The 21008-nt window shown below is 36.9% G+C and overlaps 1 protein-coding gene across 1 annotated transcript in view; it reads left to right on the top strand.

Annotated features, from left to right (window-relative positions):
* LOC111863691 (netrin-3) overlaps window positions 1-13666 on the top strand; it is a 425919-nt gene extending 412253 nt beyond the window's left edge. The window contains exons 6-7 of the mRNA XM_023850223.2: window positions 5678-5852; window positions 12513-13666. Of these exons, the coding sequence (XP_023705991.1) occupies window positions 5678-5852; window positions 12513-12654 (317 nt within the window). The 3' untranslated portion in view covers window positions 12655-13666. The remainder of the gene's footprint in view (window positions 1-5677; window positions 5853-12512) is intronic.
* Window positions 13667-21008: the final 7342 nt, after the last annotated feature.

Below are 21008 nucleotides of genomic sequence, written 5' to 3'. Positions count from 1 at the left end.
CCTGTTTACACACGACTTTGTGGGAACTGGCGAGTCAGGATATTTCTGACGAAACCTACGTGCGAATTTTCTGTAAATGTTTTTCCTTGCAATAGTTTCGACAATAAACACACGCTGTTTAATAGTGAACTTCATTTCCACCGTCTGTCGACAGCTGTAAACATTCCACTCCACTTCCACAGCAAGACAAAGACTGACTGTTTAATGCAACCTCGGGTTCCGATTATGCAACCATCGGCGTAGGAGCACTGCAGTCGCGGGGAGGAGTTGCATCCGTTCTGCGGTGGTATGACTCACGGCAAATTGCAGCCGCGGCGCGCACTTGATTGTACGCACTGTATAATAACTAAGCCAATTCCTCAACTTTAACGTTTCAACCCTGAAGATGGATGTAGCCTATTTCTTTGAAATGTCGGTAGCCGCAAGATTACATGGCATTACAACACAAAGGCCATACAATTTAAAGTCTAGTTTTAGAGTTTTGTTCCGGATGCATTCCAAGTCTGACACACACACACACACATGGCTGACGTCACAGGAAAGTCATAGAGTTAAAACTAGAGAACTGTAACAAACTGAAAATGATAAGAAAAGATGAAAACTATTTTCAGTATCTGGAACCTGATTCAGTTTTACAGTTCATATTACTGTTAAACAATCTTATAGAATGCCAGAAGCCAGAACCGGAATAGAGCTGACTCAGGACTCGTTCCTAGCCTCTCATTTTCATGGCAGAACAGTTTTATCGAAAGTTATGAAGTTATAAATTTTCATTGCGATAGCTTCTGAAATGTGGCACCGTGTAGCCCGATAGAAGTTCACAGATATTTCGAACAGAGTACTCTGCTTCTGCTTGCTTGGGTAAGTTCGTCTTGTACTTTCATTTCCGGTCTTCCCTCCCACATACCCTCCGATCCAGCGCATGCGCAGACTACCTGATTCGGGCACTGGTCTTAACCGATTAATCCACTAAACTTCTTATTTTGGAAACACATTAATTGTTCTTTTGGATTGCTCCATTTATTGCTGAAGTCAGGAATGATGGAGCTATATATCCACTCCCCTGTAATTGTTCATGGCGTGGTATTTACGTATTATCTCGTAGATGGGAAGCTAATATTAAGTGTATATTAAAGCAACATCACAGTGGCAGCGCAGTCTAAGGCATGAACTATCTTCACCCGATCAAACGTAGGTTCGTATCCCACTTGAGGCATGGATGTCTCTGGACGTTTATTATGTGTTTGTGCTAACCTGTTTGCAGGTAGCGACGTTGCGATGGGATGATCCTCCTTGAAAGGAGTCCTACCGACTGTGTAAAAAGATCAAGAAACAGAAAAGGCGGCCAAGGCCCAACAAAGGGCTGTAGAGCCGTAGATAGATAGACAGACAGAGAGATATATTAAAGCAACAGTGCGTGAGGGAGTGCAATTGCTTTGACTTGGGGAAAGAGCTCAGTGAAGGCTGTTATGAACATGTTAAAGAACATTCCATAGAAGTTGGGGGGGGGCGGTTATTGACTACCTGAGCGATTATTCTAAAGAAAGAGTGCGCTCAGTGGAGTTGGTTAGTGGAACAAAACAAGTAGCATTCTGAGTATGAGTTTAATTTTTTTTTTTTCATTTGATCATGCTGTAGAGTCACGTGGAATACACCCATTGGAATGGTACGCACTTCATTTTGGGATGTGTGTCCCACTACTGCACTGAACTGTGAAATTCCCTAGCATAACCCTGACGCAAAATAGCGAAATGTCTTGCGGTTGACACAACTAACAATTTGTCGTGTCAGACATTGAGCGTCGCGGTGCGGATATAAGTTAACACCTTGTCAAGCCGATGAGTGAACTCGTGTAAGAGGCAAGTTTCCCCCACGAGACGCTAGATGGCTCTCGCTGAGTGGTAGCGTCGACTGACTTCCTTTCTCTCGCCTCACAACAACACGAAATCACTCATTTCTTTATATAGTCCCCCTAGTAGCAATTTCATTTGTTTGTACGTGAATCTTTGTGTTTTCTGTGTCTTTCGTCAGGTCTTCTTTTTTTAAGCATTCCCGCGGGGCTATCCCCTTGCATCAGACGGTTCATACCAATTTTCCTATCCCCTCGACTCAACGTCGTTTTTCTTCCTCACTTTCCATTCTGTAACTGTATCATCCGTTTTACTACGTTCATCCCACTTTCATCCGTAATCCTTCACGTGCATAAAGCACACGTGCAAGAACGGAACGTGATTTCTTACGATACGGTTCACTAACCGGATAATAAAATATATTTCACGAACATATCTGAACAATAAATAATTCTACTGAGCTAAAAACAATTACTCTGTTGTGGGTTATTTCACGGACCGCCTCTATGGTCTAGTGGTCAGAGTTCATGGCTACAGATCCAGAGGTCCGGGTTCGATTCCCGGCGCTACCAGATTTTCTGAGAAGTAGTGGGTCGGGAACTGGACCCATTCAGCCTCATGAGGAGCTATTCCAAGGAAAGAGCGGCTCTGGTCTAGAAAACCGAAATTAACGGCCGTGGGGATTCGTTGCGCTGACCACGCGACACCCTCTATTCGCTAAAGTTGGCACTAACTTCGCCGACAAGCGACGGTCACTCGGCCGGTATAATTCGCATGCGAACTAAAATCACGGATTTTTTTAGTGGGTTATTTCACGGCGCTGTCACTGCCGAGATTATATGGCATCGAATGGTATGATGATTCATGAATTGGAAATGATTTAGAAAGCATCGGTCTTGGCATAAGCGAGGTAATACCCCGACATATAACTGAACGTACCGAGGACAACCAGAAAAACCCTCAGTCAGGACACTCGACGTCCTGACGGAAATTCCGTGCAAGGACCTTCCCAAGACGAGTCTACAGCGTTACCGCTATGGCAACCCGATCGGCCAAAGTCAGTGAGTCTGTGAAGCACTATCCACCAACGAAGAGAAACAGAGGCCCTTAAAAAGTTCCATCCTTGTGTACTGTGCAAGATGGGAACATCGGCACGATTTTTGGACGGATGTCACTGTCGTTATTGGTACATAAAACATTGTCCAATGAACAGCAGAACGGCCAAGGCCAAACAGTTCTACTCATCGCTATACACGTAAGTGTACCTTAGAATTTCCATTCACATTGGCAGCGCTAAGGCGTGTGATGTCTTCGGCCGCTCGGACACCGGGTTCGTGGGTTAGAATCCAACTAGGGACATGAACTCATTTTTCGCTGTATGTTGCGTGTTTGGGGAGATGCGTTGCGACGGCCGATCCCCCGCCCAAGGAGTCTTACTGGAACAGACCAAGTGCTCTAATCCATAAATGTTGAAGGAAGGAAGAAAATAAGTGAAAAACTGAAATCTGTGAGATTTGAGACTGTCGGGGCGGGGTCTATGAAGAATTCTATCTTGTGAGTTGTAACGCCGTGAAATTTGGTAGGGGTTTATGGCCATTTTGAGAACGGTACTCGATTTGCTGCTTGTTTCCAATTCGACGCTGTAGATGGAGGCAGTATGTTTCTCCAAAACATCTATAAATTACCAGATTACATGGCGTCACATCCCAGAAAATACTACTTTCATAGGTATGCTGGTAACCCGTTTTAAATGTCATTTCAATACAACGAAATATATGCAGTATAAGAGACGCCAGCTAGTTCTCTTTTTCTGTATAGTTCATGCTCATCTTGTGTTCAAGAAAGAAGAAAAGTTTGACGTTTTAACTCCACCCTCCCCAAGAACGAGAATATGTATTATTTCGGGTACTGAAGTTCACTAAACCACTTCAAAAGTCACATTTACCGGTAGGCTTAACTGTATTAGACTTCAGTATTTGTTCCTCTCTCGAGGATCTGGCGCTTATTCGATTCACTTCCTTTTGCATCACACAATTTATTCCCACTCCATTATCCAGTCATACTGCTTTTTTATCTTAATATAATTTCTACCATCCATCTACTTTTCGTCCTTAACATTTCTATACTTCCATTCTGGAAATGTCTGCATAAAGTACTCAGTGGATTTATTTACAGCTTCATTTATCGTTTCGTATACATTTATTTTTTGCGCCACTTCGAGTCTGCTAAGGGACTCTTTGCTTCTGCATATTATGTCTGCTTATATGTGATAAAACCAATAATGTACAAAACGTTTGAGTAATTTACTGCTGCCTTTGTCTCCCAGTGTCCGGGATACGTTATACTTGTACTCCAAGAAACTTCCCTCTGAAGCATGTGCAGACACCAGGAATTGTCAGCAGTCTAACTGCAATCATCAGTACAAATTGCTAGTATGCATATAAAAGGGTAAATTTATCCCTGTCCTTAACTAATTAAGCATTATGTCATGAAGACATATGGGAGAGTGGATGTACAGATCCACATTTTCTTGACCTCGACACTATTTGGAGATGAGTGGTCAGCTTCACCCCCCGGACGTTTTACCCCCAGGGAAAGAGCTCTTGGTACCATTTGGATAGGAGGTTGGATGAATGCGAGCTGGTCTGGATGATGTAGAAGAGAAAATTCTAGACCCTACCAGGACTCGAACTCTGACCCTTCAGTCATCCAGCTCATAGCCAGTTGCTATACTGACTCACTCATAATACTCTGCTACAAAAAAATGAATACAGGTAGTCCTTCTGGCTGAGACAAGACAAAGGTTATTGTAAAATTTAACCTAATTGTCTTTTATTTAATTTTTGAATAGTTCCTTTCTTCAATCTCCATAAAATTTTACTAGGTATTTAACTTTCCTTCTTAATGATTTTTACATGAAAAAAATTCAATACAACATTACTTCATTATATAAATCCTCCAGTTTGTTCATAATTTATTAGATTCTCTGAATATATTTAAAGCATCCTCATTTTCCTAACCACTCTCCCCCTTCTGCTTCCCATTAATCAAAATTCCCAGATTCATTTTCATTTGAGGAATTCTTTACATAAAATATTGTTTAGAATATCACATGGAAAGGTTATGTTTCTTTGTCCAGTTGCCTCTTATGAAATTCTCTACAAGAATCAAGTGAAAGTTATCTTTAATGTCCTATTTTTGGCAGCTGAAATTCATTGTGTTACTGGACCAGATGATACATATAGATGTCTTCCCAAAAATTTCACTTGAACTGAAAATCTTGGATTGGCATCAGTGCTGACATTATGAACCTATGAAGTACAGACAACTGCTGGTCATCTATCATGTACAGAGAATGCAGTATGCTGGTTATATGAATCTTCTAGTTGCATGAGAAAAACTTCCATAGAAACCCAATACAGTACAATCTAATATACAAGCCTGTACAATATTAAACATGCAGTGAAGAAAAGATAGTCATAATCAAGGGCATAGCAGGTTAATGGCTGAAATATTCCAGATATACTGTAATGTAGCCACGAACTGGACTAGTCTGTACTGTAATAGCAACTGTATGAGGGAGAGTGACAGAGAGCACTACTAGTAGCAGCTAACAGAGCTACTCTTTTTAAAATCTTCATATAAATTGTAAATTTTCTTTGAAATTTTTGCTGGTTGAATGAGAAAATTGGATACTTGGTTACCAGAAAGAGGGAGTTTAATGTATTGCATAAGCTTCATAGTTTTGTCAATTTAATAATATGTGCTTAATAAAATACTGTACCTTCTGCATGTTCTGACTGATGCATAATGTTTCCTGCTTGCAGCCATTCTGGGCAAGGTCCTGGAGCGCGAGACAGTAGAAGACTGGGTGAAGTTCTCAATGAGTGTCCAATCAGTGTACAAACGCGCACGAGACTCAAGGCTGCGAAGGGGAAACACTTACTTATGGGTACACATGAAGGATTTAGCTTGCAAATGCCCTAAAGTGAAGACTAACAAGTAAGTGACTGTTAACTGACTCATTTTTCACCCCATCATAATTCTATGAATGTTCACTGTTCATGTGACACCTCATGAAACAATGAACCAAAGAGATAATACTAAGACAATGATAACACAATTGTATTCTGAGAAGAGATATATGCGATGATATACAAAAAGTTTTCATCCTACAAGAAATAACATTTGGATTTTAACTATTAATGGGGATATTTTAATTAAAGCTTATCTCAATGTGAACAAAACACAGTGAAGCACCTTACATCATATAATTAATATGCCTGATGATGGCTGTATGTGGCCAAAATATATTGTGAACAAATAAGTGAATGCAACATAACAATAAGGTACAATGATCACACAACCACCAATCATTAAAGTAAGTAGCAGAAAAAGATGTAAATTATTATTTTTTTCTTAGCATCCCAGTTGTTAAAATTTTCCTATTTGAGCTCTGCCTTTGGGTTCATGGCATTAATTAATGAACCATGTGAAATCTTGTATGAAGGTTGAGTACAAGCATACCTTCATTTCTGCAGGTGTTAACAATTATGAACATGGCCATGTTGCAAAATTTTTATGGTATATGTGACAAGTTTATTTTTGTGGAAACCTTTATTTATGGACACCATACAAGGCAGTGGATCCATAAATTTTAAAATTATTATTTTATACTTCTCTGTTGGTCTTACTATCTACAGACGTAGGCTGTAGATGTATGGGTTTAGGAGAAAAATAATTTAAGGGGAAGTCTTATGATAGAATAGTGGATAATTGTGAAATGAGCCGAAACAGTGGAGAGAAAGAGACAGACAGACTCAAGTCCTACACCCAAGAAGGGGAGATTATGATGAAGCATAGCATGGTGCGGTAAAGACACTATGTAAGTCCCGACCGAGAGTCGGTATTGTTATTACTGTAAATAGAATACAAATTAAAGTGTAAATAGATCAGGGACCCAGGGTAGGATAGGGATGGCATGTCAAGTAATAGCAATGAAGAAAGTGACAGTCTCAAGCCTGCTGCACCATGCGAGAGACTTGAACAGAGTCAGAAGTATCATGCCCCGAGACAAAGTGTAAACCGACAGACGTCGGCATTCTTTTATTGTAAATAACAGTGTAAATAGATCAGTGTACTTAGGGTAGGAAGTACACAGGGAGTTTTGATTTACTTCCCCAAACCAACCCGTCCACAACCGATCCAGAGCGATCCTACCAAAGCGAAGCTAGAACTGACCCCAGGCAGTCGACGGCAGCCGAATGCAGCGAACATCCTAACAGAAAGGGTGGCGACAGACTAAAGTAGTAATATTTTCTCACCCCGTTTGAGGCAAAACAAAGTGATATCAGAAGTGGGGATCGGCCAACGCAAGGTGGCTGACGTAGAGAAAGAGTAACTGTGTTTTACTCACCCCTTACATTGAAGCATTACTTATGGCAACGGCGGTAGGCCGAGTCAACGAAGGGTTGACTGACGTAGCGAAGGGACTAGCCAAAGAGAAATGGCAGACCAAGTGATTTAGTGTGTTGTAACCCACCCCCGTCACTAAGACATAATGATTGGGGACAGTGGTGAGATATCAAATGCACCCCTGTCATAGAGGTGTAATACAGGGTGTGACAGTCGATAGGTAGAGGCGGGTCAGACCCGACTCGCCCGCTCTACGCCAATAACAAGAGGTGACAGTGATGAAAGGGCCAGCCAAAAGAGAACGCTCAAGTACTGCACCACCGGCCCTTAGTACTTTCATCACCCCTTCTTAAGATGTAATAGATGGTGGCAGCTGTATGCAACGAAGGAAGTCCAGAACCAGGAGAATCCTAGCTAAGGGTAAGCTAGTATTATTGTGTTAACCCCTTACAGTGTAAGGTGTGGTGGCAAGGAGGGATACCTACACGCCCCCCTGTCACCACGGCAGGGCATATATACTATGCATTTGAAAGAAAGTTGACATCCAGAATTCTTAGCAGATTTATTGTCTTGTTTGACATGCCATTCATGAGATGCGAAATTCATTCCTAATTTTGAATCAGTCTTTGTGGCTGAACAGTTAATACTCTTGCTACGTATTTTAGAGGTCTGGGTTTTATATTCTGCCCAAGGTACTCTGCCTTCAGTCACTTCAGGTAGGCCTCAATGGTTCCATCCACACCATTTTCAGTTCCTTCTGCACAGTCATTCTATCATTCAATGTTATATGACCTGTTTAGTTGAAAAAGAGTTCTTAGATATGCAAAGAACCAATCACCTCCCTGTCTTGTGGCTGTGGGCTGCCGAGTGGACTGCAATCACCAAAGGTAAAAAGGGTAGAGCTGTCCCTGTGCTTAACTAATTCAGCACTAAGCCATGAAGGTGTATGGGGGAGTGGATTTATACAGCCACGTTTTCTTGACCTCAGCACTAGCTGGAGGTGGTGGCCAGCTTCATGCCCCGGCCATTTTACCCCTGGGAAAAGAGGCTGTGGTACCCATTGCATAGAAGGCTATGTAGTCCCCAGAACTGGTCTGGATGATGTTGAGAAAATTCTTGATCCTACTGGTACTCAAACTGTGACCCCTCTATCATCCAGCATGTAGCCAGTATCTGTATTAAAAAGAAATAATTTAATAGGTAGATGAGTGAAGCTGTTTACTATTAATACCCAGTTTCAATGTTCCCCACTGAGCAGTAGGAACTTCTGTCTCCTCAATAAAAGAACTGCTTTGACCCATATAATTTATTGCCTCATACACCACTCAGAAGGGTCCCAGTTCCTCTTACCAAATTATGAGACTTATTGGCCATTTCACAGTTTTGTTATCTCTCCCTACTTAAAGAAACAGATCTATTTTAATGTATTGTCTTCTGTTGTATGGTCAAGTGGTTCAAAAGAGCACTTACATTATTTTTTCCTTATTGTTCCTAGCAAAACAAGCACAAACAGTTTTGCTCCAAATGACTCTATAGCCCATCACAATATTCAGTATCGAATGGATTGTTATGTAAGTTCGCAATATTAACAAGTGACCATTTAAGATGTGCCTATGAACTCAACTCTATGCACTTTTCTTATATTTTATATCTGCTCCATTATCAAGTGTAAAATCAATTATCATGAAAGTTCTGTTATGGGGGGAGGAAGATTCCTCTCATATCCTACAGTATGAAAAATGAAAATAACTTATATTCCACATATTCATTTGAATGTTACTGTAACAGAAACATAAAAGGAACTGTTGCATATTCGAAGTGCAATATGTACATAGTTATGACTGGTAAACTTGAAAGGAAAAGATCACTTAGAAGACCTAGGCAAAGATAGGAGGATAGTAATTGAATTGAATTGAATTGAATTTATTTACATTCTATAAATCCTAAGCAGGTTAGTGCCTTTGGATACAGAACAAGTCAAAAGATTACATGCATAAGTACAGGCAATTTTAGCTTAAAAATTAATATAACTTAATTTTACATCATTCTCTATTTACATTGAAGTATTCATCTAAAGAGTAGAAGGAATGAGCATGTAGATAATTCTTTAACTCTGATTTAAACTTTTTAGTATCATTGCCCAAGTTTTTAATACTTTGTGGCAGATTGTTGAACACTTTTATGCCAGTAAAGTAGACTCCTTTTTGATATACTGATAAAGTTGATGAGGGTAGGTGGAAGTTATATTTTTGTCTAGTATTCATGTTATAGACATCAGAATTTAATTTGAATTTATCTTTGTTGTAAACAACAAATAGGAGAAGCGATAATATGTATTGCGATTGAAGCGGTAGAATTTTTAATTTCTTAAATAATTCTCTACATGAATCTCTACTTCTACATCCTGTAATGATTCTAATTATATTCTTTTGTATTTTAAAAATTATTACACTATGTGAAGAGTTCCCCCAAAATATTAATCCATAGTTCATAATAGAATGAAAGTAGGCATGGTAAACCATCTTCAATGTTTCCTGTGACATAAAAGGCTTAATTGATCTCATCGCATAGCAAGCTGCATTTAATTTAGGTATAATTTGTTCAATATGTATTTTCCAAGACAGTGTACTGTCTACATGTATTCCAAGGAATTTTGTATCAAGTACTTTACAGATTAATTTGTTGGCATAACTGATGTCCAGATCAATTTGGTGGTTGTTTTTAGTTGTGAATGATATGTAATGGGTTTTATCAAAATTTAATGAGAGTAAATTGGCTTCGAACCATCTGTTTAAGGCTTCAAATACAATATTTATGTCATTTTTAAAGTTTTCAAATTTAGAGTTCTTAAATATTATACTAGTGTCATCTGCATATAGAATTGGTTTAGATTTATTGTTGATGGTTTTAGATAGATCATTTATGTAGAGAAGAAAAAGTAAGGGACCTAAAATTGATCCTTGTGGAACACCGTGCTTTATAATTCCCCAGTTTGAAAATGCATTATGACTGGAGTTTTTATTATTTATTTCAACTCTTTGATACCTGTTTTTGAGGTATGATTTGATCCATTCATTAGCTTTGCCAGTTATTCCATAGAAATTTAATTTCGATAGTAAGATATCATGATTAACACAATCGAAAGCTTTTGCTAGATCACAGAAAATCCCTCCCACAATTAATCTGTCATTGAGAGCACTTAAAATATCGTTAGTTAGTTCATAGGTTGCTTTTTCTGTTGTTAGGTCTTTCCTAAATCCAAATTGCTCTTTGACTAATATGTTGTTAGAATTTAAGTGTTCAAGTAGTCTATTATACATAACTTTTTCAAAGACTTTTGAGAATGAAGTCAATATGGATATTGGTCTGTAATTAGAGATGCATTTTCTCTCTCCTTTTTTAAAAAGTGGTTTCATTACAGCGTATTTTAAGCGTTGAGGAAAAGTACCTGATGATAAAGATTTATTACATAGATGATTCAAGGGTGAACTGATGTAAACAGAGCTTGCTTTAAGTAATTTGGTAGAGATTTCATCATATCCATGTGAATTTTTGGGCTTAAGGGATTTAATAATGTTTTCAATTTCCTTCCTTGTTGAGAATTTGAGATTGATATTTGGAAATGAATTGTTAAAGGCACGAGACAGATAGTATATTGGATTATTATTATTATTATTATTATTATTATTATTATTATTATTATTATTAGTATTGTTGTTGTTGTTGTTGTTGTTATTGGAATATGTTTTCTCAGCTAATGAAAGGAAATATTCATTAAATGCACTTGCGATAGCTTGTGGATTGTTAGTGGACTTCCCTTCAATATTCAAACTTTGTACGTCTTCATTAACAGATTTCTTTCCTGATTCAACTTTCACAATATCCCAGGTGGTTTTAATTTTATTGTTTGATTTTAGAATTTGGCTGTTATAGTTATTCTGTTTGGCTTCTTTAATGACTTTTGACAAAATTTTACAGTACATTTTGTAGTGACTTTTTAGTCTTGGATCATTACTGTCCCTACTGGCCAAATATAGTTGTCTTTTGTGTTTACATGAAGTTTTTATTCCAATTGTTATCCAGGTGGATTTGTTTTTATTTTCATTTTTGACTATTTTTAAGGGAAAGCTTGAATAAAAGATCCTCAAGTATGTGTTCAGAAAGCAATTAAATTTAGAATCAATATTATTGCTGTCAAATACATTGTCCCATGATTCATTACTTAATTTTGTGACAAAATCTGCCATCGTATGCTTGTTGATTTTCCTTACTGTTTGATATTGTTGATTACTGGGCTGAAGGTCAATATTATTTATTTCTATGAGTTGAGCATCATGATCGGATAAGCCATTTATAAAGGGTCCTACAGTATAGTCTCTTAATTTTGAGTTATCAATGAATATATTATCTATCGCTGAACTAGAATTATTTTGAACTCTTGTGGGAAAGTTAACAGTACTGGAGAGATTGTAAGATGATAACAAAGAGTCTAAATTTAGTTTCCTATTACTGTCGATGAGATAGTTTATATTTATATCACCACAAATTATAAATTCAACTTTTGAACTATGCAGTACATTTAGGATGGTTTCTAATCTATTTATAAAGTGATCGAAGTTTCCAGATGGGGCTCTATATAAAGTCAGTATACAAATATTTGAAAAAGGAGAGTCTAACTTTAGAGCACATGCTTCCAGATCCTGGTCTTTGCAATAATCTTCTAAATTTATTTTAGTAAATTTTAGGTTTTTGTGTACAAAAATACTCACTCCTCCTTTCTCCAGTGTTTTCCTACAGTATCTAGCACCTAAATTATAATTTTCTAAGTGAAGATGTTCTAATTCCAGCTGTTTCATGTGATGTTCAGTAAGGCACAGTATGTGTGGAAGATTTGAATTCATGGAGCTTATTAGTTCATTTGTTTTGTTTCTCAATCCTCTTATATTCTGATGGAATATTCTTAGTACTTTATTATTCACTGAATTTAGTAGACTGCAATTACCTTTTCCGATTTCTATTGGTTCACTAACTAATAAGATGGAGATTAAGAAAATATGATGTGAGTAGTTGAACTGGACTCTTCTGGCTCAGGACTGGATCCATGTATAGGCTTTTCTGAATATGGTAATGAACCATGAAACAGTAGAGAATTTCTTGACCAAGTTAGTGAATATTGTTGGTTAGTTATTTCAGCTACAACAATTATGTATGAAAGTATCATTCTGATTATATTTGTTCTTGTTACAGGTCCTATCTGATATTGGGTAAAGAAAAGGAAGGTGATCATCCAGGTCTGACAGTCAGTCGGCGTTCAATTGTCATTGAATGGAAGGATGAGTGGCACAGGAGGATGCGTCGCTTCCAACATCGTTCACGCAAGTGCAAATAAACTGTTGCACTCTCAGGACACACATGAGAAGGACTTGAAGAGGATGAATAAATGCAAGGCTGAAATGCCATAAATAAGTCATATGAAACCTGCCTAAAAATATGGCTATGAGAAGCAGATTCTGCATAAATTTAAGAGTCATGAAAGAAACACACTTTTTATAAACTTATGCTTATGTTGAAATCAGTGTCATTTTAGATATTCTGTAGTTTCTTAAACTACACAATGAAAGGTTTGTTGTTGGTACATAAGAATGAAATGAAAATATTTCTGAAGCGAAAATAATGAAGTTCCAAGTGTATGTAAATCCTTGTCAAGAGGCTAAATAGACAGAAGAGAGGAATATTAGTGACTGTGGTGGACGAAAGTTACCAGGACGTGTTTCAAACAAGAGAAGAACAATGCACAGAACTGCCACAACAGATGTGTGAAGACAGTTGGTAGAGGAATACAGTACTGGTTAACACAGGCTGAATGAACTGATTCCTTGCCAAGCATTAGAAATGAGTGGGAATATTTAATTTACACTGAAAACTCAAATTATAAGGTATAATGTAAGCTTCTTGTCCCTTCTTGACATTTATCAATAATTTATTGCTTAAAATTTGTTCAAAGTCTGATTTATGGAAAGTATATATGAGGGGCAGTCAAAAAGTTCCTGGAATGGTGGTATAGCACTCTAATTGTAGGACATATGACAACGCTTACCTAATCACCTTCAAAGTAGGACCTTGCATGCACACGCACTTGCTCCATCAATCCCGCGATTGTTGGAAGCAGCGGTGGAAGGCTTCTTTTGGAATCTTCTGGAGCTGAGCCATCACATTCGATTTGATGTCCTCCATGGTTGTGAAACATGTCCCCTTGAGGCCCATTTTCAGAGTATGGAACATCTGAAAGTCACTCAGAGCGAGATCCGGAGAGTGCGGTGGTTGAATGATGAGAATGATGACAGGAATGTTTTTCTCGGCGAGGAATTGCTGCACAACAAGCGATGTGTGGCTTGGTGTGTTATCGTGATGCAGAAACCACTGTCCCTGCCACCTGTCACACTGCTTCTCCCGAACCACATCGTGCAACCTCTGCAAAACTTGCACGTAGAAATGGCCAGTAGCAGTACCAACTTCTTGCTCCAGCTCCGCAATGGTCATTCTTCGATCACATCGAATCAGTTGTCACAACTTTCCAATGATTTCTTTGGTTCTGGATGTCGAAGGTATCCTGCTGCACTGGTCATCCTGTAATGTCTCCTGCCCATTCTTAAACTGGGAAAATCAGTCGTAAACTGCAGATTTCTTTAGCACAGTATCACCGTAAACTTGCTGCAGGGCCGATAGCATCTCTGAAGAAGATTTTCCCAATTTGCACATGAACTTTATGTTCGCACGCTGTTCGAACTGCGACATTGCGCCGAATGACCAACACTCAAGTCTAATTCAAACAGAACAGTAACGACACTGCACACTGAAACCTGTCCAGACCTGTTGTGCCTGCAAGCAGACATGCTGAGCTTCCCACCACAACAGTGTGCGCGCTATCTTATTGCTCGGTCACCATCTGCAGGGAAATTCTGGGAACTTTTTGACTGCCCTGCGTATTTTCTTTGGTTTGGGCAGTGAAGGTTGCATTACACAGATAAATTACAAAACAAAGTCTTTAACTGTGTACATCATTCTTGACATGTCCCCTTCACGTTCCTCAGATTTTTAATATTTACAGGCTGATTCATCTATGAATCAAAGATATAACTTATCAATCAGTCTTTTCCCACTTCAACCTACAACAAAGCATAAAATAACGTTATTAACAAACATGCAGTTCAAATAAGGAGTAATTCAAATAATGCTGTCTTCTGCTTTTGAAAATTTAATTCCATTTTCTTTTGTTTCTCTTTGGTGTCTTAATTGCAATATATGGTAATTTAGAATAAAATCTGCAGTGGGAAGCAGTTGTCTGCTAACATACGGACCACCTACATGTAATGACCTAAAATTATGGTGTAGTGCTTATTACCCTCACTTAATTTTCTGAAGGTCCCAAAGCTTGGGAGACTGGTCATTATGACTCATACTGATGTTTTTATCAGGCCACCAAAAGTATATTAAGATAGATTATCGAAACTGCTGCCACCCAAATCAAAATTCACATTTAGGATCAACCTCCCATACTTCAAAGATTGTAAACTTTCATATTAAGTGTTGTAAATAAACTAAGAAATAAGTAAGACAAATAAACACACATACACATGTATACTTCCATTGCATACTGATGTCCCCCTTCTACTTGTGATGTGAAGTACTCTAAACCTTCATGCTAATTACAATGTGGACCATTTAAAATTAAATGATCATACTTCCATCTATATAATTTAAAGAAAATAATACATTAATAGAATTTCTGCAAAACAAGCTTCATAATGTAACTACTGTCTATACATACACTGTTATTTTAGAACAGTATACAGGTATGATTCACAACAGTTACAGTTCAGAAATTTGAATGAATTGGAATGTTTCTACTGCAGTGCAGAAACCAATTTTTATCTTCTCTCTACTCTTGCACTGTTCACACACGAAGAACATAATGGCATATGCATAGATATTTGCTGAATCATTTACCTCCTCTAATGCAGAGCAGTCACCACTTTAACAAAGTGTATAGGAAACAATGATTAATTTAAATTTATTTGAATATTTTGGCTATCAAAATAAAAATCAGTTTTCCTTTACTGAACTGCAAGATATATGTCAAATAGAATATTATAAGAGACATCTTGTTCCGAGTAATTAATAAGTCCATCAAGTGCAACAGGTTTATATAAAATTTAATTACAAACTCAAGAAACAGTGAGGAATTGAAAGACTAGCAGAAAAACAGACAAACAATGTCAATTGGAATTAAGACTGACTCAAAATATAACTTCAGTTTTATCCACCCACTGCCATGCAGGATGAAGTTTTTCCTAATCCAAATATGTAAATGTTCACATGTAAGGTTTAATTTTGCTTTCATTTGTTATCAGTTTTCTCACTTTCAAATAAATTTAGTCAGATAATACACTATTTTCAAAACACCCTGCCTAAAGTAATCAACATGGAATACTAAATGTTTTCAGATTGTAAATGCAAACCTTCATCTAAGCTAAAGAGAAACTGCCATTCCTTAAAACACTGGCCTCACACACAGTAATCTTAACTATAACAAATATCTTGTCATATTTCACTATACAGCAATTTGTTGTAGGCTGTGATACTTTATTTAGAAGTCTTCATTTTCTTTGTTTTATGGTACTAAACTTTATGCACTTCTCTTAATATAACAGTGGCCTACTTAGCCACATTTGTTCAACCAAAACAAAATTATTTGCCCTAAAACTGATTCATAATGCAGACTACAGCTATATGATACTCTCCTTCTAAATTCTTCAGATCCAGCTATCTTCATGAATTGCATTATTTCTAGCAGGTACATTATCAGAAAATTAAATTGAGTTTAGGAATGAAATATAATGAATTAATCAAGAATTACTAATTTAACCTCCTGCATCAAACCAATGTTTCTGGATTGAACAAAGTATCAGAAATTTGTTGGTACTCAAAAAAATGGCTAAGAATTTAAATTTTAACAAATTGTGTATGAATGTATGAATGATTTTGTAATGTGAATTGAGAGTGAATGTGTACTGTAGCCCATATCATCTGCCTAAATCTTTGATATGAAAAAAAGCATAACTGTATATTTAATGAAGTCCAGTTTCAAATATATAAGTTACTGTGTAATGGTTGTGACAAAGTATTATATAGCTTAAGATTTAAAGCATCATAAACAAAAGCAAAAATTGAATGTGCATACTGATCCAAGTCCACATTACAATCCGCTGTTGTCTCCCTTTACCCGTTCTCTTTCCAAGAGACTAAGCAAGAAGATATTAATGGCTGGCTGTGGAGAATTTGATTGTTGTAAAATGAATAATATGAGAATCAGCACAAGTAATTGGATGACTAATGTAAATGTTTCTATGGTGCATGCAAATTAACTTATTATTTCTGTTTATTTCTATTTTGCTCCAGACTAGTCATAGATATTTTCAGGTCTAGGTTTTTTTAAATTTAAGATTTTCATGTCAGGTTTCTCATTATATTCTCCTCCTGAGAAATTGTTTACAAGATAGTGCAGGTTTAAAATGTTTCTTGAGCTCCTGGTCTTTTCATTAGCCTCAGTGACTGTAACGACAGTTGTGTTCTCCATGATAGGTGAGAAGCTTCTCATCATTGGACACAAAATAGACAATTGTAACAACTGTATACATGCAAAAGTACTAATATCACAATTATTCTTGACTCACTAGTTGAGGTCATATAAATGAGAACTGTATAATATCATGCAAACCCTTCAGCACGAGTTGTCAGCAGAGAAAAGATTCATTTTTGGATCAAATATACATTTACATAATTAGGTGATACTTGTGTTGCAAGTGACAACAGAGATGTCACTGATCTTAAGGGTCATTCCTTCAATTTCTGTCCATTAAACTGTGTTACATACTTCTTTAACATTACAAATATCTTTTTGTACATTGTCAGAAACATTACAAAATGCCTTTCATAAATGAAATATGTGTCAAGTAGAAAGATTGGACTGGACTCATCTAGCTGGCTGAGGACAGGGACTAGAGATGGGACTTTGCAGATATAGTAGTGAAATGATGATGAGTACTATATTCTAGGGTGTGACACTATTGTCTGTATAAGTGTACAGCATCAGTGAACTTCTGTCAGACTACAGGCATCACATGCCAGAATTGTACTCTTCATAGTCACAACCATAAGAACCTGGGAATTTACTGAGTATATCAGCTTCAAAAGCAAGACTCTATGCCATAAAGTTCGCTACTAAAATATATTCTGGAGGAAAGTAAGGAAGAACTGCTACTCAAATGGAGAGAATGAAAAGCCTTAAACAAACAATTGAATGCAGCTAGGTAAGGGCAACACAGTGCATGCACCCTCCCCATACCCCCCCACAGAATTCTGATCTAATGCCTTTGAAATTACTATGGACCACAGGGAAAATCTGTATCTAATAATATTGTCATGTGCTATAGTGACTATAGACAGTTTGTGGAATAGTAACTGGATTTATTGGACTCTTTAACAAACAACCCGTGACTACACTTTATAATTCACCATCACACAATTACTAACTTTCTCAGTAACAGTCTTATTGCGCTGCTTGGTAGTAGCTTCCAATGGCAATGTTCTCCTTCCTCTGGGTTCCTGAACTGTTCCCTGCCCTCAGCCACCAGCTTCTGCAACTCTGAACTGACTGTCTGCCTCCAGACTCTCTCAACTCCTTTCTAGACTCTTTGACTCAGACTCTCCTCAGACTGACTGGTAATGGCAGCTGGTACTTGCTAAATAGTCTCAGCATGGATAGCACAGAAAACACCACTTTCAACAGCTCTTAATTATTTACCAATACAGTTTTAAATAATTTCCATTTTTAATTGAGATAGTGTTTTCTGTGAGGTATGAACTGAATCTTAAGTATCGTTTGGATTAATATCAGAGGGTGAAAATAACATTAATAACTCTTTCTTTGAATAAACATGTCTAGTGTCTGTCTCTCTTCCTTGGAAACAGAACTGACATCATCCACAACAACAGTGTTTACCACCCACCATTATTTCATGATTTCTATGACATGCTTCAGAGAACAAATGTATTTGAAGGCATATTTTATAGTAAAACTGTGCTTGAAATTGTCTTCAGTTTCTTTCTCTTCTTCTTCAGTTGTCATGGATTAGGCCTTTTGGCCTCTTTTGACTCAGAGTTAATTCTGAAATTATGAATATTTCAGATATTTGAGAATACTCCTTAGATGGGGGATAAGCTTCTATTTATATGGGACAGTACAACACAGGTAAATGCAGATATACATGCATGCCTCGAACAGTATTTGAACTTTTGAATCCAGTGTTTGACCGTTCTGAGAATATGCATGCCTTCAACCTTCCTGCTGCTGCTATCTGCACACACTGAAGAACATGACATGACCAAACTTTCATGCAGAATTCTGAGGATCATCACATTTAACAAATTCTTGTGTAGTGGGTATGTATGTTGCTTTATAAAGCAATTGGTTTAAATCTCAGCTAGAGTATTAGTTACTGTGGACTCTTTACTCTCTCAGACTAACCATTCCACACTAACCTTACACTTTGTTAGACATACTCATATAACCTCTGTAAATGACAGCACCACAGAGATGACTTCCAATATTTGTTTTGAAGAGTATTCTCTTGTGGGATGTAACACAGTGCAGTATGATAAATGTTTATTGACTGTGCTACTTGCTCACTTCTTTAGCTTAATCTCCAACCTTGAAAATGGAGGAAGTATGTTCCTCTGAAACACTGATAACCTTATACCAAACTGTATAGCATCACATCCCAGGAGACAATATTCTTCATTGTCACTAACCTGAGACCTTAAACCTCACATTACTTATTTTTGCGAATAGTACTGCAGTGAATTAAATTCACACAGCCACCATAGTAAAAAACCAAATTCATATCATTCACAGAAAATGTGTTATATTTCCTTGGAAAGAGAACACTGCTTTGTTGCAGTTAATTCCTACATTCTGAGATAGTCTACATTCATTTTTGAGACACAAATAGGCAATTATTCAAGAATGAATCCAACATGTTGCTAACCCTGCTCATAAGGGAATTCTCTGTAGCTGCTGCAAGCCCCTGATCTCAGTACGGGCATGACAGTGAAGAAGTTGCATGCCATGAAAGAAATCACCTGCTTTGTAAGCAGAGATTTTGGGTCTGATCATCTGCTCAGGTGATAAAGCATTCACTCAACCCATAATACTCAATGTGGGCTAAATAATTTTCTGTTATGTACATATTAAATATTCTTCCTTGATACCAACCTGATTTCTTTCTCATATGTCACATAAATTTCCTTATATTTATATTTTTTATTCATCATGCCATCTCATATCTATTTTAATTTTGAGCACAAAGTTGAACATATATTTGTAATTGTGGTAGTATTAATTTTATTCGACCATGCATTGACCAGGAGATGTATAGTACAAAGAAGAGTAAGGTCACAAAAAGGTTCTTAACACACAGTTGAATATGTTGCTTTTCTATTGTAGCATGCAAGAATGTATGAGCACAATATACAGTATTAACATTTATCCTCACTTTCCAGAATGTTTGAATACTATGAGTTCTATGCCCAAACTCCAAGTTCCTAAGCTGCTACTGCATTGCCATTATATGAACTAATGTCACTGTTTTAGATGTAGAGCCACCGATAATTTAAAAAACTTGGAAGCTCAAGTTCTAATTGGGGATGTTGTAATTAATCAATTAATTGGTCTGTCTGATTAGTAAGCTAATTCCGTAACTGCCAATTATATTCTTTCAATAATTAGTCAGAAAGATTTACATTTATTTTAAAAATTCAGAAAGAAAAATTTTTCTCAGAATATTGTACACCATACACTGCTGATACTCCCATGCTACACCGGAGCTGTTTCATGTGACAATGACCAATTCATTTAAAAACTTTAGCATGAAATTGATCTTCAGTCAGTAATTTCATTTGCCAATATCTGATGCTTAATAATAAGTTGTTCCCATGTTTATGTTACAAAATTTGTGCTTTAAGTTAATAATTTACCAATAATTGATGAAAGGTAAATAGTTCATCAGTTACAAATATTGACTGACAGTCCTGATTTAGTATTTAATGTAAAGCGAAAACTCCTCCATCATTAACCAAGAGAATATATGTGATGTTTCAATGTACTTACTACGTGATTTATAATACTAGGAAAGTCAATGTAAGATTTTTAATCTTTTCTGTGAGTTGTTGCATACGTGTATGTAAGATATTAAGTGTATAGATTCAGGTATTCCCTTTCAAACAGCTGAATGTAATTTTTCTTTAAGTACATATCACAAATTTATAGAAGAACTATACAAATTAATTAATCAATAATTTATTTGTCTTCAATTTATGTAAAATACCAGAACACTAATCTACTGTACTAGGATAATTAATACTTATGCGGGAGATTGTCTAATAAACAAAAATATGTAAAATATATTTATAACAGAAAACTGCATACCACCATATACAATAAATCTGTAGCCCCACCTATAAATGAAGTTTTATGTCAAGATGGCTGCCAGTGAATAAATAACTTCCATTTACACCCACGGATTTCATCTCTACTTCCAGTTCAAATGAATTAACATTATGAACTGTTGCTGCTAATGTCACAATTTCAAAGTTTACTGGTTATGCTAATACTACAGAAATACA

This window comes from Cryptotermes secundus, unplaced genomic scaffold, assembly GCF_002891405.2.
Source record: "Cryptotermes secundus unplaced genomic scaffold, Csec_1.0 scaffold369, whole genome shotgun sequence".
Classification (NCBI taxonomy): Eukaryota; Metazoa; Arthropoda; class Insecta; order Blattodea; family Kalotermitidae; genus Cryptotermes; species Cryptotermes secundus.
This window is presented reverse-complemented; position numbering and strand designations above follow the sequence as displayed.